Source organism: Nycticebus coucang, chromosome 6, assembly GCF_027406575.1.
Source record: "Nycticebus coucang isolate mNycCou1 chromosome 6, mNycCou1.pri, whole genome shotgun sequence".
Taxonomy (NCBI): Eukaryota; Metazoa; Chordata; class Mammalia; order Primates; family Lorisidae; genus Nycticebus; species Nycticebus coucang.
The window spans coordinates 91,492,578-91,518,929 of NC_069785.1; the positions used below are offsets into that span (position 1 = coordinate 91,492,578).

Here is a 26,352-nt window from a genome sequence, read left to right on the forward strand (position 1 = left end):
GTAGACACAGATGGTAAGCAGTGGTGAATCTGTTCTCCTGTCAGAAGCGGCCAGTGGGGACAGCGTTCCCAGCCGGCTGCCTGAGCAGGTCCCCTTGTGTGTTGCAGGTCCTTCTCCCAGCAGCCGGCCTGCTGCAGCTGCAGGATGTGAAGAAGACTTGCTGTGAGTTCCTGGAGTCCCAGCTCCACCCTGTCAACTGCCTGGGGATCCGGGCGTTTGCTGATATGCATGCGTGTACAGAACTCCTGAACAAGGCCAACACGTACGCAGGCAAGTGGGGCAGACTCCAGCTGAGTTTAAAACCAGGAGGAATCTGGAATTCTTGAGGGTTTTTTTTTTTTTTTGTAGAGACAGAGTCTCACTGTACCGCCCTTGGGTAGAGTGCCGTGGCGTCACACGGCTCACAGCAACCTCTAACTCTTGGGCTTACGCGATTCTCTTGCCTCAGCCTCCCGAGCAGCTGGGACTACAGGCGCCCGCCACAACGCCCGGCTATTTTTTTGTTGTTGTTGCAGTTTGGCCGGGGCTGGGTTTGAACCCGCCACCCTTGGCATATGGGGCCGGTGCCCTACTCACCGAGCCACAGGCACCGCGCAGGAATTCTTGAGTTTTGAGATGAATTTACAGTGGTCTCTGCAAAGTAGTTTTATAAAATACAATTAGAATTACATAATGGCAGCATGCAAAATTGAAGCTTTCTCATAAAACTATGAAGTTTAAAAAAGCAACTGTAAACTGGTACTGGGCCTGAGTAATAGACAGCTAGCTTTATGCAAGTATCACTACTGAATCTCTGTGTATTTTCCTTTCAAAATGTTGAATGAACAGGCATATGAGAAACTACATGCATGTGAAACTAAGTTGTTTTACCTCTGTGATTTTTTTTTTTACACACTTTTCTTGCATCTAAGAACACAATTTTGTAGTGTAACAAATATTCAAAGCAGTGAAACCTAGATGCATTTGGGTGGAGTAGGAAAGTGGACCCCCATACAGGCAGCCCTCTCCTTAGGCACTGGAGCCCTCACCCTTGCTGTCATGCAGCCCCCAGCACCTCCAACTCTGCATGTGGAGAGGAGAGATTCTTATCACAGCTTTAGATGTAGCTAAAAGTCACAAAAGTAACCTATAATTTATTTTTCTTTGAGTTTATAAACAGAAAGAGGGACGGAGGGAGGGGGATGGGGCCTTGGTGTGTGTCATACTTTATGGGGGCAAGACATGATTGCAAGAGGGACTTTATCTAACAATTGCAATCAATGTAACCTGGCTTATTGTACCCTCAATGAATCCCCAACAATTAAAAAAAAAAATTCATATCAAAAATGATTAGTAGGCAGTTTTTAGGTTTTTTTTTTTTTTTAAACTATATTTCTGGAAGGTAAACCTGATAGAAGTTACAATCCATCTACTTGCAAGACTCTGCCCTGCATCAATGAGACCTGGTAGGAACAGTTCCCACAGAAGCATCTGTGACTACTGCCCCTTAGTGAAGTTTTAGAACCTCAACCTCCCCAGCCTACAGATGTCAGAGCCCCTGTCTAACTCTACCTTCGCACACTTATTCTGATGAGCCACAGAGCTTTGGGTGCACGGATCTGGGTCAGGGTGCGGGAGGCACAGGAGCATTGGAAAGAAGTATTCCTAGCATCCTTACCATGTTTACCAAAGAAATAATGGCTCAGAGTGGTTAGGTGAAAAAACAAAAATAAAACCACAGTGCTTCAGCAGAGCACAATAGGTCTAATAAATGTGAACTTTGTGGATTTCTGGGAGGTGGTCTGATGTTTCACTACCCTTTAAATAGAATTGTTTCACGGGAAAATGACTTGCAGATGGGCTTTTAGAATAAGACTGTTTTGTAAGTTGGGTAATGCTACGATATGTAATGATACTCATAAAGTGTAAGACTTTTGTGTGGGATGAGGCATTTTATGAAAAATCAAAGACAAACTTGAATTCATTGATGTGTTCCAGTGCAACCAATTCTGTTCTTCAGCTAAGTAGAAAATACTTCTTAATGTAGACTCCATTAGCTACTGAACTTAATGTGCCTGTTACAAGTGACTTATATCAGGAGAACTCAGAACCCTTGTATTTGGGGTAGTTTTTTCCGCATGAAGCAGTTACTTGCTTGATCCCTAAATGTTCCTGACTCTTGGGGGGCCAGGGACGTGGTAGAGAGTGAAGGAGGTGAACCATGTGGGAGGTATCCACACGTGACATGTTGGAATCTTAGTTTGGCTTATAAGAATCAGCTCGTTTACTGTGTTTTGTAGATAATTAGATTTCATTATTTCTTTCTTTTATTTAAAATCTTAAGCTTGCTGTAATATACCACAAAATGAGAAAACATGTTTAACAGAATTAGAATACTTCTGTATCTCAGTTTATACAGTATTTCATAGTAATGCCAAAAAATTTTTGTGGATGAATTATTGTCACTTTAACAAAATTGTAAAGAAACATAGGTTGTTCATTTTTAACACACTGTTTTAAATCAGAATCTGATCTTAAAGGATGTACTGCTTTTATACCATGCATCTAAATCTTACATTTGCGGAGTTTCTTAAGTTTATAGGTAAATTTTTTTTTTTTTTTTTTTTGGTGGTTTTTGGCCGGGGCTGGGTTTGAACCCGCCACCTCTGGCATATGGGACCGGCGCCCTACTCCTTGAGCTACAGGCGCTGCCCTATAGGTAACATTTTAAAACATCTTTATTTGGGTTTGAACCCGCCACCCTCGGGATGTGGGGCTGGCACCCTACTCACTGAGCCACAGGGGCCGCTCCTGTGACAAATTAAAAAAAAGTCTTCATTATGAAAACAGGTGTAAGACTACAATAATACCAGAGATCTGATTATGAACCCACAGATAATCTTGTTTCAACTATTACCCTCTCTAATTCCCCTCTTCTGTTTATTTCTTTATATGTAAACTTTTTACTGAAGTCTAGTACACACAAATCCTAAGTATACAGCTTGACAAATTTTATATAGCCTCTTGTATTACTTTGAAGCAGTTGTCATACTTTTTTCTGTATATTTCATCCTCATATTATTAAATAAATAGTTATGAAGACCAAGCTCATATAATGAAACTATTTCCATATCTTTCGTGTATTGATAACTAGTTGTGACAGACTTACTAAAATAAATAATCCAGGATAATACTATAAAACAGTTGTTCTTCATAGTGAAAGTATCTGAGTGTTGTTTATATTTTAAGCAGATGGGAGGTGGGGAGGTAAAGAATCCGTGCAGGCAGATGTCTATAGCGGTTCTTTTTCCTGCTATAAATAAATAATTCCTTTAGTTTGAGTTTGACCACTTCCTGTGCCCAGACAAACCTACCCAGGCTCTGAAATTACTTTCAAATCAAATCATACAGCATGTGAAAAGATCTGAAAGAGTAAAGGGGTGGGGTGCAGTGGCAGTAAAGTTACTCTTTCCTTTCTCCTGTCAGAGCAAGGCCTGTGCTGGGTTATCTAGGCGAAAAGGAAAAGGGAGGGCAGAGGAAGCCTTGGGAGAGCCACCCTCACAGGGAAGGAAGAGAGGAGAGAGGAGCTGGGGGAGCAGAATGGAGGTCAGGGAAGGAAGCTGCAGAGCCCGCAGGACTTTCTGGTGAGGGTGAGAGCCCAGAGTTATCCTCATCCTTTGAAATCTTACCCCAGTCTGGACATAGGTGCCACTTCCTTCCTTTCTCATGCAGATTGGAAACAAGCTTGTTCATATTCATTGGATTAATTAAATTAAATTGTACAGGTCTAAAGAAAGAACTAAGACTTTTTTGTTTGGTTGTTTTGTTTTTTGAGACAGAGTCTCACTGTATCACCATGGGTAGAGTACCGTGGCGTCACAGCTCACAGCAACCTCCAACTCTTGGATCAGGTGGTCCTCTTGTCTCAGCCTCCCGTGTTGCTGGACTATAGGTGCCTGCTGCTACGCCCAGCTAGTTTTTCTGTTTTTAGTAGATGGGGTCTTCTTGCTCAGGCTGACCTGGAACTCCTGAACTCAAGCAATACACCTGCCTTTGCCTCCCAGAGTGCTAGGATCACAGGCGTGAGCCAGTGTGCCCAGCCCACAACTAAGGTGTTCTGTGGCGATCCCTCACGTGAGAGATCTTATTCCCTTGTGCTTATTCACGGGACACTCAGCCTGGAGCTCTGTTACCCCCACATGGTGCTGATGGTGGCGGCATCATCACACCCGCCACACCAAGACAAGGAGTGAACAGTGTTGGGCGGAGGCAGCTCTGCCACCAGGGCATGTGACTTGCAGCGGAGGCATGCTGGTCTGGACCAGAGTCAGCCTTAGTTATGCTCGCGAATAAATTTTTTTTATCTGAAAAGCTGTGTGAAATTATTTTTTGTTTCATATCTAAAAACGAAGCTTTTCTTGCTCAGTGTACTGGCTTGTATGGAGAGAGAGTACTGGTTTGTAGAGTTTTTCACTTTCATGTTTTCTGGGTAGTATCTATATTTTAACTGTTTCTCGGATCATTAAGGTCTTTGATTTTAGCCTTTTTTGGCAGACTAAAAAGAGAGGAAGAAAAAGATTGAACTTATTTGTTGAGATACAGTTTAATAATTCTAGAAAAAACTTTTTTATTTTTTCTTTGTGTTGGAAACACTATAATTCTTTTAGCAGTTTTGAAATACACAATAAATTATTTTTAAGTATGATTTTTCCTACTATAGGTCAAATAATAGAACTTTTGAATTTAATTTTTAATTGAAATCATAACTGTGTACATTTATGGGGTACAATGTGATGATTTGACATACAATGTGGAATGCTTAAATCAAATGATTAACGTAACCATCGCCTCACTCACTTATATTTAAAAGACTCTTTTTTTTTTTTTTTGTAGAGACAGAGTCTCACTTTATGGCCCTCGGTAGAGTGCCATGGCATCACACAGCTCACAGCAACCTCCAACTCCTGGGCTTAAGCGATTCTTTTGCCTCAGCCTCCCGAGTAGCTGGGACTACAGGTGCCCGCCACAATGCCCGGCTATTTTTTGGTTGCAGTTCAGCCGGGATCGGGTTTGAACCTGCCACCCTCGGTATATGGCGCCAGTGCCTTACCGACTGAGCCACAGGCTCCACCCTAAAAGACTCTTTTTGAAATTGGATTTTAATTATAACTTGAAATGTGAATTTTATTTAACCATCATTGTTAATAACCAAGAGTTACCAGTTATTGCCTTTCAAGAATGTCAGGCAAAATTATGGGAAAAAATGATTTGAAATTCTTAGTCATTCCTATACCTCACTATTCCCTGTACTGAAAAGTTGAGAAACTACTTAATTCCATTTCTCATTGATCTTTTGGGAAATTTGCAGTATCATTTTCTTTTTTTTTTTGAGACAGAGCCTCAAGCTGTCACCCTGGGTAGGGCGCTGTGTCATCACAGCTCACAGCAACCTCTAACTCCTGTGCTTAAATGATCATCTTGCCTCAGCCTCCCAAGTAGCTGGGACTACAGGCACCCGCCACAACGCCTGGCCATTTTCTGGTTGTAGTTGTCATTGTTGTTTGGCAGGCCCGGCTGTATTTGAACTTGCCAGCTCTGGTGTTGTGGCTGTTGCCTTAGCTGCTTGAGCTACAGGCGCCAAGCCTGCAGTATCATTTTCAAGCTAGTGCTGTAGCTGAGATTCTGGAACTCAGCTTCCCTCAGTAACAGGATGGCCCTTTCCAGTCACTGATAGGCTTGCATTTTATTTCTGTTCTCTTCTGGCTCTAACCCCTGCTACTGTCTGAGCAGCCCAGGAGCCCCTCGTATGCCTCCTTCTACCCGGGCTGTTCAGGCCCCTCACTGTTCTCCTTCCGTCCTCCCGACAGGCCTGTGGGGAGAAAGCCCATGATTCGAATGCTGCCCTTTTCAAAGAAGCTTGTGTTGAGTAAGTGGTTTCAGTAACGGCGGCACAGCCTTAGCTGTGGGATATGGGACTGAAGGGCAGTTGCTGGTCATGCAGCCTTCTGTTGCAGGATTAATCTCATGAGACGCAGAGTCTGTGGGGAACTGTGAAGGCACTTGACAAACGCAGCACTTCTCAGATGACACGTCTTAGAAGCACTGGTGGGTTGGATGTTCTTGAGCTTGCCGTGGTCCTCACGGGTCTCAGTGACCTGTGGGCACTCTCTGCCCGGCTTCGTTGGCAGCTCGTCTTCCAGTCCACAGGAGTTAGCCCTTTCAAGCCTCACCCCAAACTGTCTGTTCTTAATGGAACTGCTGGAGATAGAGATGAAATCCCCTTTCCCCCAGAATTAATAGTCTAGAAAATAAAAAAATCTGAATGTTATTATTGTAGGTAACCTTAGCAGTTATCCAGTGTAACACTTTCATTTTATTAATTAGGAAAATGAAGACCAGAGGTATTTTTATTTTTTTGTCCATAAAGGACAAGCTGTTTGTAGATCTAAGATGCTGTTGTTATCCATGCACCTGCCACCAGTTCTCAGGTGGGATTCTGTGTTCAGTGAGGTGTAGAGGAATTATATAATTAAATAACCCTACGTTATTTAATTGCAGCACTCGCATACCACCAATGCCAATTCTGTGCCCAGGGAACACCAGTGGGGTAGTGGTCAGTCACTGATCCCAGAATAAATAGTAATTTCACAAAAAACCCTATGTATTTTACATACCATCTAACAACACTTCAGTCACATTCTCTGCGTGTTTTTCTCGTTGTATCTTCTTTCTGGCCGTGTGGTTGGGTCTGCGCCCACTGCATACCTTCATGAACTTCTGGTCTATCCCACGGGACAGAGGCAGGAGTGACCCTTTTTTGGTCAGCTTTTCCTTCCCTGCGCCCTCTCCTGTATTCTATTGTATCCACACAAGATCGAGTGCCCTGTGTGCTCTTTGTGGAGGTGGAGCACATGTTGGGCACGCCTTCTTGTGTTTTCTTCAGAGCTGCTGTGCTAGGTCTCTCAAGAAGCATTTCTTCCCTGCCTGGTTCTTCGAGTGACTCAGTGACCAGTGACTGTTTGTTTCCCAAAACAATCACATTTGAATTACACACTGCGGTGATGTCAAAGGAGCTTGCCAGGGGCCAACACTAAGTTCTTCTGTGATGGGCATACAGTCTTCTCATACACTTACCAAGCTTTAGTGGCATAATGAAAGTGGATGGCGTGGGGCTTATTATCCATTGCCTTCATAACTTCTTCATGCTGCGTGCAAAGTGCTGGAATTGCCTTTTCTGTCTTTCGAACAGAACTTACTAACATCACATGGGGAAAGAAGGCAAATCTTACTGTACTAGGTAGAGAATGTTCCACCGATGCTGGCCTGAGTTCTAGAGGTAAATCCCTTTTATCATTGCGAATAGTACCAATTTTGATTTCATTCTTCTGAAGCAAGTCGAAAGCCAGGGTGATGGAGGTAAACTTTTTGTACATGATAAGACTTCTTCCAGATTGATCCAAATGGCAATTCTGAACCAGTCTTTTTACAATCTTGAAGCCACTATTGTAATTTCTTGGAAGGGTCTCTGATTTCCCTGCATATGGCTCCACCACAGAACAGCAGTTTGTGGAAGAATCACACAGAAGACTCACTGCAGTTCCAAACTCCCCAGGTTTAGTCGGGATGTGAAGTCTGAATGGACATCGCCCACAGAAAGACACCAATTCCTCATTGACAGTGACAGACTTGTGAGAACTGTAGTAAAGTGAGAGTTTATTTAAAACCTATTCCAAAGCTCTAGTACCGGAGCAAAGTCCCCACGCTGTCTGCAAGCTTCATGGGTTGCAGTGTCATCCAAACGTAGCTGCTTCAGTAGGGTCGCATTCTGGGTTCTCCAAATGCAGCGTGTGACCTGGAAGATTCTGACATTGTCTTTATTTTGCAAGCACACACCACAATTTAGAAGAACTCCAATTAGTCCTAATACATCTTCTTTTACAAAATTGCCAGAATTTTGGATAAATACATCCTGATAACTCTTTAACCAGATGTAGTTTCTGGTTTGTAAACTTGGTATTTACATCTATAGTTTAATTCTCAATAATCAGTAGGAAAGCATCCAGTGGTGTTTTGAGTTTTCTGTTCCTTCCTGATCATATTTCGGATTGAGTCTTCATGGTATCAGCTGGCGGTTGTCTCCCCAATCCCTTATCAGCTGTGAGTTCCATGTCATTCCTGACAGTGCTGTCCTCTGAGATGAAGGCTGCTCTGCGACTACGCCTGGTGTGGTCTTCTCTTGGGCTCCTTATTTTTCACTTCTTCTCCATCATCATCTTCTTCCTCTTAACTCTTCATCAGAATGAATAATTCCACATTCCACCGCTGTTGTTCACTATCTGAACTAGTGAAAATGTCCTCATCATTTTCTTCAAAATCTGATGCTACCCGTTCTTCCTCTGTCTCAGCTACCAGGAAATTATATTTCCTCTTTGCCATTTTTTGTGTCTGTATCATGAGAAAAAAAAATCATCGCTTGATGTAAATGGAACTGCAGAATTATCAGGTATTTCATATTTTCTGTCATAAACACCTTAATCTTCACCAAACACAAATACACTGCTGACTTCACTATGAACAACACTTAGAAAGATAGAGCCCCAGCTTTTCCTGGAAAAGAGACACCAACTCATCACTGCCAGTGAGAAGAGTCAAGAACTACTGATCCAAGAGAGCTGACACGCGACAGGGTCACGGATGGGTGGGTCTGGGTCTGATAACAGAAGTCATCAACAGTGAAACTGCAGCTCCCTGAATAACAGATACACAGCAACAAATCCACCGTGGGGTCCGTCTCTGACCCACGCTGGTACACGACTGTTAAAACCGTGCCTGGCATTTAGAAATTAAACACAGAGGGTACTTCATGACTGCAGTCTGTAGTATCGTCTCACCCAAAGCAGTTTTTTTCTGAGACAACCAAGAAATTTCCTTTAGAGGTGTATATGTTCCTTATCAACTTTGTGTAGCTTCTTTTGCCCTTAAAAGTTAGTTGTTTTTTTCCAACATATGTAGAATTAAATAAACCCTTTTCTCTTCAAATGACAGAAAGATGATGCTTTTTTGAAGGGAATTGGTTATAGTATTTTTTTAAACAAGCCAAAGCATTCTGAGGCATAAAATTTGGTAAAACGTGGCTAACAGATTAATTTAAAAGTGCACGTTCATGTGGGTGTGTGCATTTACACAAATATGTAATGATTCCTCTTCATCATCATCATTATTTATGTATTATTATTATTATTATTATTTTCAGTTTGGCTGGGGCCGGGTTTGAACCTGCCACCTCCTGTAGATGGGGCCGGCGCCCTACTCCTTGAGCCACAGGCACCACCCATGATTCCTCTTCATAGTGAATCTCATTGTCCATCATGGAACACTGGCCGTAGTCCTGTTCTAGCCCAGAATTAAAAGCGGGGTGGTCCAAATATGGAACTGTCCTATTTGGCATAAAGTTCGGGGATCCCATTGTGAACTTGGTTGCTGACAGTATATCCAGATCTCTCTTAGAGATGAGGTTATTTGTAATTACTTAGATGTGCTGTAATTAGTATGTTATGCAGATATGTGTGCTCTTGGCTGCTTGTTAGAAATATTTTATTAATTGAGTAATAATTAATTAAGCCCTCTAGTCCCAGTTTTTAGACTGTTTGCCAGAAGCTTAAGTCAACAAACTGTTTTTCACTAAATCTTTTTTTTTCCTTTATAGCACAAGGGTTACAAAGAAAAGTAGAGACATGATAGATGCTTCTGGAAATATAACAGTTTGGATACTGTTTTTGATGTTTTTAGTTTGACCCTTAGTGAATTGTTTAAATTGGTTTATTTGGTTACAGGCTCTTGCAGCATGAGCCTGGGTTAGTAAGAAACGAGAGGAAACTCACACCCAGGCATCACAAACGTGCAGGGTGCAAAGCCTTTCTGCAGATGGTGAGGGCTGGGCCAGTGACAGTGGCCCAGGACATCCGTAATCCATGCTGGCTTACAGGGTAGAGTCAAGCCAAGCAAACTGTGGGAACTATTGTAGTTTGAGTGGGAAAGATCAGTAAATGCTCTGGTCAGATAATGTGAAATCAAGAAGATGATCAGGAAGAACTTGGATAGCCGAAGTTCAAAGTACCAGAAATGTGTATTTCCATCCCTGCCTCAGAGTGGTGCAGCCAGTGATCTGGGGCTTCCTGACGGTGCGGGGAGCTGGGTCCCTAAAGTGTGTTAGAAGCAGCAGTCTCAGCAAATTGCCTGTCTGTCAATGTCACAGAACATTTTAAGAAATATAAAGTTAGTATAAATTGGAAAGGAAGGCCCTAAACTAATTTACTCCAGATACTGCCATATAACATCCTCCATATTTAATGATGCTCCTCAGTGTTTTTACCACACCCTTTCCAAAGACTATATAAGGGTGTAAACATTAGATGTCACTACCAAAAGATTTTTCTAAAGGGGTGGGATTGTGCCAGTAGAAAGTATGCAAGAGTTGGAAATATTTAATAATAACTGTATGTTTACAGTGAAAATTACTTTTAATTTGAACATTTCTTCTTTCTTCACTTAAGAGTAACTTTTTTTATAATTGGTGAGAGGAGTTGTGTGCTTAAGTGACAGTATATTATATGACAGTTATAAATACAGCTAATAGGTAAGTATTTTCCACACCTCTTAATCTTATGTGATAGACTAGTAAAGAATTCACAATGAATTTATATCCCAGGCTTGATTTGGGATGGGTTACTAATGCCCTTACTTGTAAATGTATGTAATTGCTGTTTAAAAAAAAAAAAATCACTACTGTTTATTTTTTAGCAAGTCTATCTTTTTCTGATCAGTGACACAGAGACTAGGTAGGATAACATATGTTGTTCACGAATGGAGAGTTTTTTCCCCCATGAAAAGTATAAGGAGGCCAGAAATCTCTTACTTTGATTCAAATGTAAAAGTTACAAAAGAAGCTTGTTCCAAAATCATTACAGGCATATATTTGGAGGTGAAAATATTTTTGTGACTGGGGGAAAAGGTTTATGTAGCTTCCTGTCTGTTTAGTAGCTGTTGTGTATTTTCTATTTGAATTTCTAAGTTGCTGTACAGACAAGTCGTTTAGATACACATAAGTATTTTTAAATTCATCTGCTGTTGCCAGCTTTTCATTAAAATGAATTAATATTTTGGAACTTCTAATATAAAGAATCTTATACTTTTTTAAAAATGTTCATTCTTTTAAAAAATCCAACTATTGAAAAGTTTTTCCTTTTTTCTTAGTGTTTAAAAACTTTTGAAGTGATTTTTTTGCATAAACTTCTTGTGTGGTCAGGAAATAGCAGGTTCCTATTTTAGATGTAGAAGGGACCTTTGCAGTTAATCATGATAGCTTTTTAAAATCTGTAAGTCTAATAGTATTCATACTAGGTTTTCAAGTACGATTTATTGTGAAGGACTGGTGTTCTGTAAGGACTAGATACCTCTCAAGAGTGGATCTTAAGTTTAGTCTTCAGATCCCAGCCTGACTTCCTTTCTGGGCTGACCTTTGATCAAGCACAGACTCATCATTCACATTGCTCTTTATTAAATTTAATAATAAATTTATTAAGTTTATTAGTGTGCTCTTTTTTAGCTAACAGATTTTACTTTTTAGAGCAGTTTTACTTTTATAGAAAATGGAGCAGGAAGTACAGAGTCTTTATGCTCCACTCAACCCACCCCCCCATCCTTGTTTTTTTCTGTGTGTGTGTGTGTGTGTGTGTTTAATGGGGACGGTCCCGTCCTCTGCCCAGCCTGTGATGTGGTGGTGTGATCATAGCCCAGCGCGGCCCTGAACTCCTGGGTTCCAGCGGTTCTCCTCCCTCAACCTCACCAGTGACTGGGATGACCAGTGTGCACTACTATTTCTCTGTTTTTTGTAGAGATGGGATCTCACTTGCCCAGGTTGGTCTTGAACTCCTGGCCTCAAACGATCCTTTCACCCTGGTCTTCCAGAGTGCTAGGGTTACAGGCATGAGCCACACATCAGCCACGACTGCAGACTTTGGCAACTGTATAATGACACGTATCCCCCATGACATAATAGTTCATTGCCCTAGAGATCTCCTAGTCGTCTCCCCCTTCCTCCCTTCAGTAGACCTCTGGCACCGATCTTCTTATCAATCCTATAGTTTTGCCCTTCCCAAAATGTTGTGTGTTTGGAGCTGCACTGTGTTAAGGCTTTTCAGATCAGCTTCTTTCACTTAGTGATACACATTCAAGACCCTTCACGTTTTTTCCAGGCTTGACAACTCATTTCTTTTTATTCCTGAGTAATGTTCCATTGTATGGTTGTACCACGGTTTGCTTGTCCATTTACCAGTTGAAGGATGTCTTGGTTGCCTCAATGATTTAGCGATTATAAATACTGCTTCTGTAAACATTCACATATGGGTTTTTGTGTGTCTTTGTATGGCCATAGCTTTCCGATTCATTTGAGTAAATCCAAGGAGCACAGTGGTGGATTGTCTGGTAAGACTGTGTTTGGTTTTGGGAGAAACAGCCAGACTGTTTTTCTTCTGCAGTGAACGAGCGTTCCTGGTGTTCCAGTACCTCTCTCAGCATGTGATGCTGTCAGTGTTGTGATTTAAGCTGTTCTAGTAGATGAGTGACAGCATCTCATTGATACAGTCTCCAGTAACACAACGTAGAGCATCTTTTCACGGCTTATTTGCCATCTATAGGGTATGTCTTCTCTGCTGAAGGATCTGTTCAGATCTTTTCACTAATTTTTAAATTGTATTGTTCATTTTTTTATTGTTGAGTTTTAAGGGTTCCTTGTATATTTTGGACAACGATCCTTTATCAGATATGTGTTTTGCATTTTGCAAAGATTTTCTCCCAGGCTGTGGTTTATCTTTTCATTTCTTTATAACTTTGACTCAAATGGTACAAAAGCAATTTATATAACCAAAAATTGTGTACCCTATAATGTTCCGAAGTAAAAAAATAAATGAAACCATAAAAGCAGAGTAACCTTTGCAGTGCAGAAGTTTTTAATTTTAAGGAAGTTGAACTTAAACCCAGTTTTTCTTTCACGGATAGTGCTTTTGTTGCCTTGTTTTTATTGTTGTTTTTGTTGAGATAGGATTTCACTCTGTCACCCCGAGTAGGGTGCCATGGCATCATCATACTTCGCTGTAACCTCAGTCTTCTGGGCTCCAGTGATCCTCCGACCTCAGCCTCCAAGGTTGCTGGGACTGCAGGCACCCGCCACTCTGCCTGGCTGGGTTTTTGGTTTTTGTGGAGATGGGGTGTCACTCTTGTTCAGGCAAGTCTGGAACGCCTGAGCTTCAGGGATCTGCCCACCTGGGCTTCGCAGAGTGCTGGGAGTACAGCTGTGAGCCACCAGGCCAAGATGGATAAGGCTTTGGTGTTGCATTTACAGAGTCATCACCATACTCAAGGCCAGTTAAGTTTTCTCCCACATTACCTTCTGGGAGTCTGTGTTTTACAGTTAGGTCTGTGATCCATTTTGAGTTCATTTTTGTACCAGGTGCTGTCTACATTCATTGTTTGGCACATGGATGTCTGGTTCTCACATCATTTGTTGAAAAGACTGCCTTCCATATTGAATTGCCTTTGCTTTTTGTGAAAGATGAGTTGGCTGTGTCAGTGTGGGTTTGCCTCTGGGCTCTATACTGCTGCTTTGATCTTTGGTCATCTGGCAGGCAAGGAGGACTGGGTCCAGGGCGCCCCTCGCACACCAAAGTTCATGGATGCTCAAGTCTTCATGTAAAATGGTGCAGTATTTGCGGATAACCTATGTGTCTCCTGTATATGTCAGATCATCTCTAGAATATGGACAGTCCCTAATAAAAGGTACATGGTATGCCAATAGTTGTTATGTTTTTTTTTTGCAGTTTTGGCCAGGGCTGGGTTTGAACCCACCACCTCTGGCATATGGGGCTGGCGCCCTACTCCTTTGAGCCACAGGCACCGCCCCATTGTTATGTTTTTTTTTTATTTGCATCTTTTTATTTATGTTTGATTGATTGATTGAGATAAGAGTTTCACTTTGTCGCCCTCTGTAGAGTGCGGTAGCGTCACAGCTCACAGCAACCTCCAACTCTTAGGCTCAAGTGATTCTCTTGCCTCAGCCTCTGAAGTAGCTGGGACTACAGGCGCCTGCCACAGCCTGGCTACTCTTAGAGATGGATCCTAGCTCTTGCTCAGGCTGCTCTCAAACTCCCGAGAGCAAACAATTTGCCTACCTTGGCCTCTATGTATTTTTAATTGTTGTATTTTTGTTTTATTTTGTTTTGTTTTCCCAGTATTTTTAATATAAGGTTAGTTGAATCCCTGGTTGTTTGAATTCATAAATGTGAAACCTGTGGATACAGAGGGCTGACTACGTTTGTCATTTCCTTTATTTTTAAATTTTATCTTTATTTTCATATTTATTTCAGTGTAATACTTTGCTCAACTCAGAGTTTAAGTTTCAAAATATTTGTATGTCAGTTGGATTTTTATGAATCCAATTACTTTATAATTACATATTTAAATATAAAAATAATTATTATTTTTAAAGTCATCCTGCAGTGAACCTTTTATAAAGTGAATGGTTATTCACGAAATTTACGAAACTGCAGATTTTATTTTTTGAATGTTTCTGAGAAGAAAGCCAACTATTCCCTTTTACTGATATGTTGAAATACTTTTTTTTTTTTGAGACCGAGCCTTAAGCTGTTCCCCTGGGACGAGTGGCCATATTTGTGGTATCTAGGAAAGCAATTTTTTAGTGTTTTAAGAATTGCCAGTTTTTCTAGTTTCTAGAAAGGAATTGAGGTCTAAAATCATGTGATTCTCAATAAGCGACTTACATAGACTTCAGAGCTATCTATTGCGAACGATTTTCTTTTCTTAAAAATGTTGGTCATATATTCAGATTAACATTTACAATTTCTTTAATTTTCAAAGGAAGGAGAGTTTTCTTACTTTCTAAAATCTTAGAACCTTCCAATGTTTTATGTAATACATTCAAGTATGTGAATATATAACACCATGCACTTTATCTGATTTATGTAATAAAAGGGTTTATAGATTTGAATACTGACAGTGTCATCACCACATAAGGAACAGATGTCTAACTCTACACCACCACCACACAAGGCAGAAGTGATTCAGCTCGGTGCGTGTGCGTGAGGGCGGCTCCCCGCCCGTACCGCGTCTGTGCTGCTGTGAGCCTGTCACGGGGGATGCTCCCCGGCAGCTCTGAGTTTGTCTGCATTTGTCTTGTTAGCTCTTGCCTAGAGGACACGTACTTGGTTCTATCGTTACTAGTTTAGATAAGTTAATAAAAATCTCTGCTTTTTATGCAGTTTGAAACTGTGGTAATGGAATATTGGTGTTGATGGATTTTCTTTTCAATCCCCAAACAGAGCAACATTTTGCAGACGTTGTACTTAGTGAAGAATTTCTCAATCTTGGCATTGAACAAGTATGTAGCTTAATCTCAAGTGACAAACTGACCATTTCCTCGGAAGAGAAGGTGAGTGTGTTTTTCTTTTCTCAGTGGCAATTTGTTTTCTTTCTTTGTTTTACCTTGTTTTGTAACTTTGTGATCCTGTATGTGTAGTAACAGTTGGAGATTTTGACCTGAAAGTTAAGAAACTCGGTAGACTTGTTGAGGTTCCCTAAATTTTTAGACATTAGAGTTTTTAGTGACCTCCACAACAGGCGCTCCTGTGCACTAAGATGTGTGACCATGTGCCTTCTGGGAGACAGGTTTCTTCTTACAACTGGATGCGTGGAAGAATTGTGGTCTGCACACACTATTTCTCACTAAAGAGATCTCACCCCATCTGAGTTGAAAGAAGTCATGCAGCTAGCAGAGTTGTGTACCAGCTCTAGACTGAACAGCCTTGATTGTCATCTTCCTTTAAGTCGGGCTCCCATGCTGGAGCTCACCCCGTGGGTACTTCCCTCCAGCTTCCCGTGCCTGGAGCTCACCCCGTAGGTACTTCCCTCCAGCTTCCCGTGTCTGGAGCTCACCCCGTGGGTACTTCCCTCCAGCTTCCCTCCAGTACCCCGTGGGTACTTCCCTCCAGCTTCCCGTGCCTGGAGCTCACCCCGTGGGTACTTCCCTCCAGCTTCCCGTGCCTGGAGCTCACCCCGTAGGTACTTCCCTCCAGCTTCCCGTGTCTGGAGCTCACCCCGTAGGTACTTCCCTCCAGCTTCCCGTGTCTGGAGCTCACCCCGTAGGTACTTCCCTCCAGCTTCCCGTGTCTGGAGCTCACCCCGTAGGTTCTTCCCTCCAGCTTCCCGTGTCTGGAGCTCACCCCGTAGGTACTTCCCTCCAGCTTCCCGTGCCTGGAGCTCACCCCGTAGGTACTTCCCTCCAACTTCCCGTGTCTGGAGCTCACCCCGTGGGTACTTCCCTCCAGCTTCCCGTGCCTGGAGCTCACCCCGTGGGTACTTCCCTCCAGCTTCCCGTGTCTGGAGCTCACCCCGTGGGTACTTCCCTCCAGCTTCCCGTGTCTGGAGCTCACCCCGTAGGTACTTCCCTCCAGCTTCCCGTGCCTGGAGCTCACCCCGTGGGTACTTCCCTCCAGCTTCCCGTGCCTGGAGCTCACCCCATAGGTACTTCCCTCCAGCTTCCCGTGCCTGGAGCTCACCCCGTGGGTACTTCCCTCCAGCTTCCCGTGTCTGGAGCTCACCCCGTGGGTACTTCCCTCCAGCTTCCCGTGCCTGGAGTTCACCCCGTAGGTACTTCCCTCCAGCTTCCCGTGTCTGGAGCTCACCCCGTGGGTACTTCCCTCCAGCTTCCCGTGCCTGGAGTTCACCCCGTGGGTACTTCCCTCCAGCTTCCCGTGTCTGGAGCTCACCCCGTGGGTACTTCCCTCCAGTTTCCCGTGCCTGGAGCTCACCCCGTGGGTACTTCCCTCCAGCTTCTTGTGTCTGGAGCTCACCCTGTGGGTACTTCCCTCCAGCTTCCCGTGCCTGGAACTCACCACATGGGTACTTCCCTCCAGCTTCCGGTGTCTGGAGCTCACCCCGTGGGTACTTCCCTCCAGCTTCCCATGCCTGGAGCTCACCCTGTCTCACTTCCCTCCTGCCTCCTGTGCCTGGAGCTCACCCAGCACTTCCCTCCTGCCTCCTATATCTGGCAGCCCAGCCCATGCCACTTCCCTCCTGCTTCCTGTGTCTGGCATCCCACCCCATGCCACTTCCCTCCTGCTTCCTGTGTCTGGCAGCACACCTCATGCCGCTTCCCTCCTGCTTCCTGTGTCTGGCATCCCACCCCATGCCACTTCCCTCCTGCTTCCTGTGTCTGGCAGCACACCTCATGCCGCTTCCCTCCTGCTTCCTGTGTCTGGCATCCCACCCCATGCCACTTCCCTCCTGCTTCTTGTGTCTGGCAGCACACCTCATGCCACTTCCCTCCTGCTTCCTGTGTCTGGCATCCCACCCCATGCCACTTCCCTCCTGCTTCTTGTGTCTGGCAGCAAACCTCATGCCACTTCCCTCCTGCCTCCTGTGTCTGGCATCCCACCCCATGCCACTTCCCTCCTGCTTCCTGCAGATCACTGTGTGGCTGCCACTTTGGCTTGTGGGCTTCTGTCTGTCCACATTTGGGCTGCTGTCAGCCACCTGTACCTTTCATGTAGTTGGAGAGAGAAGCGTCTCTTGATGGGCTGTTTTTCTTTGAGTGGGTTTTGTAGCATATGGGAATCTGGATGTAAAAGCTTGTGAAAATACTGTGCTTAGAGGAAATGAAACTATATATGAATATAAATCTATGGATACAAGCACAAGTTTTGTTACACACATAGGTTGTGATCAAGTCGGGGCTTTTAGGGTGTTCATCACCAAAATAATGTAGATCGTGCCCATGAAGGAAGTTTTCATTCTTCACTTTCCTGGCTCCTCACATTTCTGAAACTCGTTGTCCACCGTCACTCTGTGCCCACACGTTGCGCTGTTTAACTCCCATTTATGAGTAAGAACTTGTGTGATGTTTGTCTTTCTATATCTATTTCCTTGAAGAGAGTGATCTCAATCTCTTCTGTCCACGTTGCTGTAAAAGACTTGATTTTAATCTTTTTGTGGCTGAGTAATATTCCATTGTGTGAATATAACCACACTTTATTCAACCCTCTGGTGCTGGACAGTCACACTGATTGCATGTCCTTACTGCTATGAATAGTTGTGTGAGAAACACATGCACACAGATCTTCTTCTTTTGATCGATTGTTTTTTTCCCATTGGGTTGATACTTAGTGTTGGGATTGCAGGATTATATTGTAGGTCTAGTTTTAGTCTTTTCAGAAATCTCTGTATTGTTCTCTTAGAGGCTCTACGAGTTTGTATTCCCACCAGCAGTGTGTGAGAGTTCCCTTGTCTCTACACCTTTGCCAACATCTGTTATGCTTAATTAGTCTTTTTATAGCTCTTCTGACTGGTGTAAGATGATATCTCATTGTGGTTTTAATCAGCACTTCTCTGATGATTAGTCATGTTGAGCATTTTTTCATGACCTGTTGGCCATTTTTGTGCTGTCTCTTGTAAAATGTCCAGTCACACCCTTCTTACTGGGATTCTTTGTTGTTGCTGTTGAGTTGTTAGAATTCCTCATACAACCTGGGTGTTGGTTGCTTGTAGGGTGGATAGTTTGTAGACACCTTCCCCATTCTGCAGGCAGTCTTTTCACTCTGAGTTATTTCTTTTACTGTACAGAAGCTTTTTAGTTTAGGTCCCAGCTGTCTGTTTTTGTTACCACTGCTTTGAGGTCTTGGTCCTAAGTTCTTTGCCTAGACCAGTGTGCAGAAGAGATTTCTCTGTTTCTTCAGGTATTTTTACAGTTTCAGGTTTTCTGTTTAAGTCCGTAATCCCCCTTGAGTTGGTTTTTGCATGTGGTGAGGGGCACCCCGTCGTTGTGTACCCAGTTTCCTTCCGCAGCATACGGTGATGCAGCTTGCCCAGCACCAAGAAAATGAAAATGAGTGTCCCTTTGTGCGCTTTGCCTTCAAAGTAGCATAAACACTGGTTCTGTTTCTCAAGGATATTCACTCCCCTTGGGAGTAAAAAGATACATTTGCTCTATTATTTACAATATGAAAAAATACATGAAAGTATTTGCAAAGCGTATAATCTTTATCACTCTAGAAATATAGAGGAAGATGACGTTACTGTTCTATTTAATAGACATGTGTTGAGGGCCTACTGTGTACCCGACACCATCACAGGGCTCTCAGTATAAGAAGATTAACAAAGTAAACTTCTGTACTCCCAGCCCGATAGGACAGCAGGTAAGGTAAATGATTACAGAATGCTATAAAGGGTTGCGTAGAAGCTTTTATTTTCCCAGGGAAAATAAAGTTTAGCTTAGTTCAGCTTAGTTCACATAGTTCAGCTTAGTTCACTTGTGTGATCCAGTTTTTAAAGATGAGTCTGAGTTTGCCAGGGAAAGAGGGATGGGTGGGGATTCCAGGACATTCTAGGCAGAGGGAACAGAACATATAAATGTAAAAGATATGAAAGAATGACTGTATTCAGTTTGTTCAGTATTATTGGAATTGTGAATATGGGAGAAAGGTGAGGAGTAAAATGGAAAGATGATATAATAAATATCTCCTCAGGAGTGTTAAAGAAGATTAACTTTATTGTAGTGATGAAGTGCCTCTAAAATCTGCATTATAGAAATCCAGAGGGCTGTTTTGATTTTCTGTTGTTACCTAACAAACCACTCCCAAATATAGGGTCATAAACAATGCTATTTAATAGGCTCCGAGTTCTGTGGTCAGAAGGCCACAGCCCATCTCTGCTGCACTGGCTCAGATGGCAGGAGGCAGCTGGCAGGACGCACTGGTGCTGTAGATCTGGGGCGTGAGTCCTCCTGCTCACGGGATCTCGTGGGTCTGAAGGGTCCACGGGGGCTCCTGCACTCACTTGTCTGGCTCCTGGCCAGGGGATGTCTGTCTCTTTCTCCATGGTTCTCCCCTCTCTCCCTTCTCTGTAACTTGCTTGGGTTTCCCATAGTCTCAAGAAATCAGACTACTCACATGACATTTGGCTTGCCTCAAAAGGGCATTTCTAGAGAGCAGCATAAAAGCTGCACGGCTTCTCATGACCCTCCTCAGAAGTCATCTGGCGTCACTAACCTCACTCGTTCTCTGTTGGTTATGAGGGGCCGGCTTAGGTTTGTTGTGGAGGGTCTCTGCAGGGGGTGTGGGACATGGGGGGTGTGGTTATTAGGGGCCATCCTTGGAGACTAGCTCTCGTGGTGGTGTGCAAAAAGGACCAAAAGTGGGATGAGAGCCAGAGAGGAAGATGTGGCAGTCATGGCGGTGAGCAGTGGGGTCTGCAGGGTGGGAGAAGCTAGGGAGGAGATTATCAGGGGATACACGTCCCGCCTTCATTGTGAGAGGAAATTGCGTAGAAAGTACTGTCTTCATATGAGCTGTCTCATACTATATATAGTAAATAGTAATGTACTTATTTTAGTTAGTAAAAAAATTCAAAATATTACATTTTAATACATTCTGTTGTGACAGAACAGAATTAATCTAGCAGACCCTTGATTTGTAAGTTTATGGTCCAACATTTATTTGTAAATCTAAAGAAAAAGCCAAACCTGAATTATTTATAGGAGTACATGATTTTCGTTCCAGCATATCACTTTGCTTTATTATTTTAGATGCTTTATTCAAAGGGACTTGAGATTTAAATCTAAGTAGGTAGGACTAAATTAAATTTGGAAAGGCTACCTATCATTCAAGCTCAGTAAGATTAGGTAATGTACTTGATAAAATGCTTAGTCTAATAGATACTAAGTGAAAAGTACTTTCTAAATATGCAAAAGTACTGAAACTGTTTACTAAATACCACATTAAAAGAAAGAAAGAAATGGAGTGAAAGGCTTTGTAAGTACATTGTAAGTCAGGATTTTGAAAGAACTTGAGCCATGTATTAAACTTGGATGTATTAGCAGGAGTTGTGCGTAGAATGCAGCCTCAGCATATCTTTTTTATCTTGATGCCTTGGTTCTTAACTCCTTGTATTTCCTTTCCCCATATTTCCTGCAAGGTGTTTGAAGCAGTAATAGCGTGGGTGAACCATGACAAGGACGTGAGGCAGGAGTTCATGGCTCGACTGATGGAGCACGTCCGGCTGCCTTTGCTTCCTCGGGAATATTTAGTTCAGGTGAGTGCTCAGGTAAAACATACGAGTATGTGTGGCCCAGGGCAGTTGGCCTGACACTGGGTGGGTCCTCATCTTGCACATGGACCCATGGAGTCCAGGGCAGAGGGTTATAAAGGTCTCTGCAGCCTGGAGTGGCTGCTGTCTCTTAGTCCAGCGGTCCCCAGCCTCAGTGGCTGCAGGGACTGGTTTCATGGAAGATAGTTTTTCCATAGACCGGGTAAGAGGTTGGTTTCAGGATAATTCAAGTACATTACATGTTCACCTCAGATCATCAGGCATTAGATTGTCAGGAGGAGAGTGCTGCCTAGATCCTGCACATGAGCAGTGGACAGTGGGGTCTGTGCTCCAACAAGAATCTAATGCTGCCAGGAGGCGGAGCTCAGGTGAAGATGTGAGCGGTGGGGGGGACAGCTGTGAATACTGGTGACACTTCCCTCCCTTACCTGAGGCTCACCTGCTGTGCCCTGGTTCCTAACAGGGGCAGATAGGCCCTAGGGTTGGGGAGGCAGTCTTCCTCATCCTTAGGAATTTGCTTCCACCCCCTTTATGACCTAGAGGACAGAGGCAGCGTCTGTGATCACTTAGATCCACCTCAGCAGAGGGACCTGTGGCTCTGGGGCAGTCCTCTGCGTCTCCATTGCTACTTTCTCCTTTCACAGCCTCTTCCGATCCCCTGCAGAAAAGGGATTTCTAGGGTTTGACCCAAATACTCTTTAATTTTATTTCATAGTTTAATAGTGGCATGCACTTGATTTTTATCTTTATTTCCAAGCAGAAGAAAAACAAGTTATTTGAAATAAATAGGAACAAATGATTCTTTAGTAGTCCACTCTTATAATATTAGCATCCTACTAGGAATATGTCAGCATGATTTTAATAATTGAAACCATTGAAAAAAACATTTCCTTATTGAGCAGTTGGGACTGAACATTGTAGGATTTCTTGAAACCTCATTATTTGTTGTGATCTCTATAGTTGTTGGTCCTCTGTTAAGAACATAAACCCAGGCCGGGCACGGTGGCTCAGGCCTGTCATTCCAGCACTCTGGGAGGCCAAGGCGGGTGCCTGAGCTCAGGAGTTGGAGACCAGTCTGAGGAAGAGCGAGATCCTGTCTCTACTAAAAACAGAAAAACTAGCTGGGTGTGGTGGCGGGCGCCTGTAGTCTAAGGCAAGAGGATCTCTTGGGCCCAAGACTTTGAGGCTGCTGTGAGTTGTAGTGCCACAACAGTCGGTGACAGAGGAGACTCTGTCTCAGAAACAAAACAAAACAGAAGACATTAACTCCCTCCCCGAATCCCCAAACAAAGCAGTGTCCTGTGTCAGGCATTGCCACAAGATTTACCTGTGGTGTAGGTAGTTGTTTTATTAAAGTATGTTGCTTTTCTTCTGGACGTTTTATTTGCTCTCTTGTGTTTGAAAAAGTTACGGGGGCAGTGCCTGTGGCTCAACGGAGTAGGGCGCTGGCCCCATATGCCAGAGGTGGCGGGTTCAAACCCAGCCCCAGCCAAAAAACTGCAAACCCCCCCCCAAAAAAAAAAAAAAAACAGAAAAAAGTTATCATTAACTTACTGTTTGTCCCACCTGAAGGATTCGTCATCTAAATTTTGCTTCTAGTTTTTTTTTTTTTTAATATTTGGTTTGATGGTTAAAGATAAGAAACAGGTGATTATACTATTAGCTAAAGAGTTTGTCATATTCCATAGCTGACATCAAAGTCGATCATTTTTCATAGCAGCTCTTCTCCTTATCACCTGGGTATGTTTTTGTATTTCTCTTACTCAGATTTATGAACTTTCCTCTTTTACTTTTAGACTGAACTAGAGAGGACAGTTACCCTCTTTGCTGCTGTGTCAGTTTCATAGTGAAACAGCTGCCCCTCACAGGGTGTCTCTGATTTCTTCACAGAGGGTTGAAGAGGAAGCCTTGGTGAAGAACAGCAGTGCCTGCAAGGATTACCTCATCGAAGCCATGAAGTACCATCTACTGCCCACAGAGCAGCGGGCGCTGATGAAGAGCGTTCGGACCCGGCTGAGGACACCCATGAACCTTCCCAAAGTAGGATCTGTTGTTCGTACTTGCTGTCATCTCATCTGCAAGGCCCACAGCGAAGCTGACCGTTCATGTTCCCTCATCTGAATCTCCGTGCTTTATTGTCTGAGTTTTCCTGCAAGAGAAGATGTGCCTAGGAGTGCATTGTAGTCTACATGATTCAGTCTCTCTGCTGTTGACTTTACGTGTTACGGGTGGGGATTGTTTGATTCATTTTAATCTTCGTAAACCGCACACTGTCCATCTTCTGGAGTAGTATACAAATGTTTTTTTTGTCCCCTCTGAGTTTTATTAGGTCTAGTGTAGTAAAAGGAAAATCAGACTAAGTGAAAGATTTCTCTTTAAGCTAGGTGTTTATAACATAACTAAAAATGCAGTTGTTTCACAGAGTCACCTGTTAGCACCGAGGATGGTGGAATAGCTTGCTCCGTTCCCCTCCTCCCCAGCCCCTGGTGTGCACCGCAGGATGGCTCCTCAGGCTTCACAGCACCACGTCAGCGTCCACACTTCCCACGTCCTCCCTGACTGCCGCGGTGGTGTCCCCAGTGTGAATGTTTATATTCACCCGCGTCTTTTCAGTTGTGGTTTGCTCATTTAAGTCTCCTCACAGAATAACCCCACAGTGTTAGCGGCACATCTGCTGTTGGCATCTTTATGATACTAGAAGACCAGCACTTTTTTTTTTTTTTTTTATTAAATCATAGCTGTGCACATTAATGCGATCATGGGGCACCATACCCTGGTTTCATAGACCGTTTGACACATTTTCATCACACTAATTAACATAGCCTTCCTGGCATTTTCTTAATTATTGTGCTAAGACATTTACATTCCACATTTACTAAGTTTCACATATACCCTTGTAAGTACCATTTAGTGTCTGGTCTAATCAGAATAATCTGTAATAGAATGCTTTTATTTATGTCTTCATTTTTAATTCTCGTGTAGATCTGGAGCAGTGCTTTATTAAGGAATAAGAATCTGTCATCTGTTGTTTTTTTTTGTGTGTGTCATCTTTATTACTCTGTCCTTTTCATCAAATTGTCCTTTAAATTCTTCTACCTCAGTGCTTTCATGTCATTTTTTTTTTAGTTTTATTTGTGGAGTCTACATTGTTTTAATCACATCAAATCTTTATTTGTATTGTTTTTGGTTTTGCCTGGTGTTAACAACAGTTCTCAATTCAGAACTAACTGCAGATTTTGCCAGTGTGCTATTTTCTCATTTTTCTAGATCATTAGTAAATATTTTAATTTAGAATTGGCCATAACAGTCTCCCTGGTAACACTTCATTAGAAATACCCACCCACCGACACAGTACATTTGTGCAGAGTTTCAGTCTGTGTGATTATGTTAATATCTATGCCTAAAATGTATAATTTAGCATACAACATCCAGTGAGCTTGAGGATCAAATGAATTCCACTTCTGAGTGATTTTTTTTTTTAAACATTCCTGAATGTTCCTTATTATATTGACCCCTAGAAGTTTGAATGCTTTTCTCAAAACACTGTAAATTTTATTGAGAATTGTTACCACTTAACAGAAGGTATTTGCAAGGCATTCACTTCCTACCTGGTATTTGCCTTTTTTAAATTTTCTGATCTCTCCTCAGTTCTTCAAGATTTTTCAAAAATAATTGTAAGTGGCTCAGTAAGTACCTTGGCCGGTCCTGTGACTCCCTGGTGTGCATGCCATCTCGGTCTGCTGGTTTATAAGTGTTTGCGTTTTCCAAATGCCCTTTAATCTGCTTTTATAAGTGGCCATCTCTATAAATCTTCATTAATTCATATTCGTCCATATTATTCGGTTTTTGTTCTTACAAACTAATCGGCTCATAAGAAGTGTGCAGAGTCTTAGTTGCAAACGTAAAGTGGCCTTTTCTTTCACACTAGTCTTTTCAGCTTCTTTCTAAATAGTGTTATCTTTAATACTTTCTGAATATTTCATATTAATAAACCTCCTCCTGTACGCCTTGTCTTATGGCGTCTTTGGCTTTGCCATCGTTAGTGGTGCTGTAGAGACCTTCAGAGTTAAAAGGCATTCACTTCTAATTTCTAAAATAAACATATCACTTTGGAAACATTTAAAGAGTTTTTGGTAGAATCCCATCCAGTATTTTATCTTCTCTCTTCTAGACTTGCCGGCATCTCTCCTGCTCGTGTTGCGTCTGGGCTGTGGGTATGGAGGAGGCTCTTGCAGTTGTGTTAGGCTCTAGGACTTCCGGCTCTTGGGTTTCTGTTAGTGGTGGGTGTCCGGCTCCCTGGGGGTCTGTTTCATTCTTCAGCATCAGGGGGTGAAGGAGGAGTGTCAGGTATGGTGGCGGTGAGACACCGGCTGGGACCTGGCAGGCTGTGCTCCTGTGCCCCCTTCCCAGTGTTTATGCGTCCACTTGTATTTTCCAGAAAGCTGCTGTGTTGGCTGCTGTCTCAACTGCACCCTTTTTTTTTTTGTCATTTTAGAGTGATTATATTCTTATTAACACTAAGGAGGCAGGTAGAAGTGAAGCAAGGATTAATTTCTTATGCTTACATACTTCGTAGTGAGGCTTTTATCACCGTAATGAGTCAAATTGAGCAAATTGTGGTACTAGTGCTGAGGAAGTCCCTGTACGTTGTTGGTTATTTCTACTGTGACAATAACAGTACTTTTTATATAAGGATCTGATTTTATGAAATATACTAATTAGCATTCGTTTTCTTTCTCAGTGAACAGTACTGAGATTGTGTAAGGCATCCCTGGATTTAGACATCATAATGAAAAACTACATACATTTTGCTACTGTAATTGTTCGCTTCTTTTTCTCTTTGGAATCTGCATTTTTTTTAAAATGCTATCATTTTTCTGGGTATTTTATTTTTTTATTAAGCAGGCCTGGGCTGGGTTCGAACCCACCACCCCTGGCACGTGGGGCTGGCACTACAGACGCTGAGCTGTGACCGTGCACCCACCCTGAGTAAAAGTATACTTATTGAAATTTCCAATTAGAAAATTTTTAATTTTCTTAATGAGACGATTTTTCAGGAGATAGTTTTAAATAATTTAGTAAGTGAAGAAAATTTAAAAAGTTAAAAATTGACTTACATTTCAGGATGATCACTGGAATTTAGGTAATACACCACCTCTCGTCCATCTTAAATGTGTTACACTCAACTTTTCCCCAGAAAAG

General features: G+C 42.7%; 1 protein-coding gene across 1 annotated transcript in view; it reads left to right on the forward strand.

Moving 5' to 3' along the window:
• Nucleotides 1–26,352, forward strand: part of KLHL2 (kelch like family member 2) — a 123,941-nt gene that overhangs the window by 76,114 nt on the left and 21,475 nt on the right. The window contains exons 5-8 of the mRNA XM_053593194.1: nt 108–270; nt 15,372–15,481; nt 21,019–21,135; nt 23,041–23,190. Of these exons, the coding sequence (XP_053449169.1) occupies nt 108–270; nt 15,372–15,481; nt 21,019–21,135; nt 23,041–23,190 (540 nt within the window). The remainder of the gene's footprint in view (nt 1–107; nt 271–15,371; nt 15,482–21,018; nt 21,136–23,040; nt 23,191–26,352) is intronic.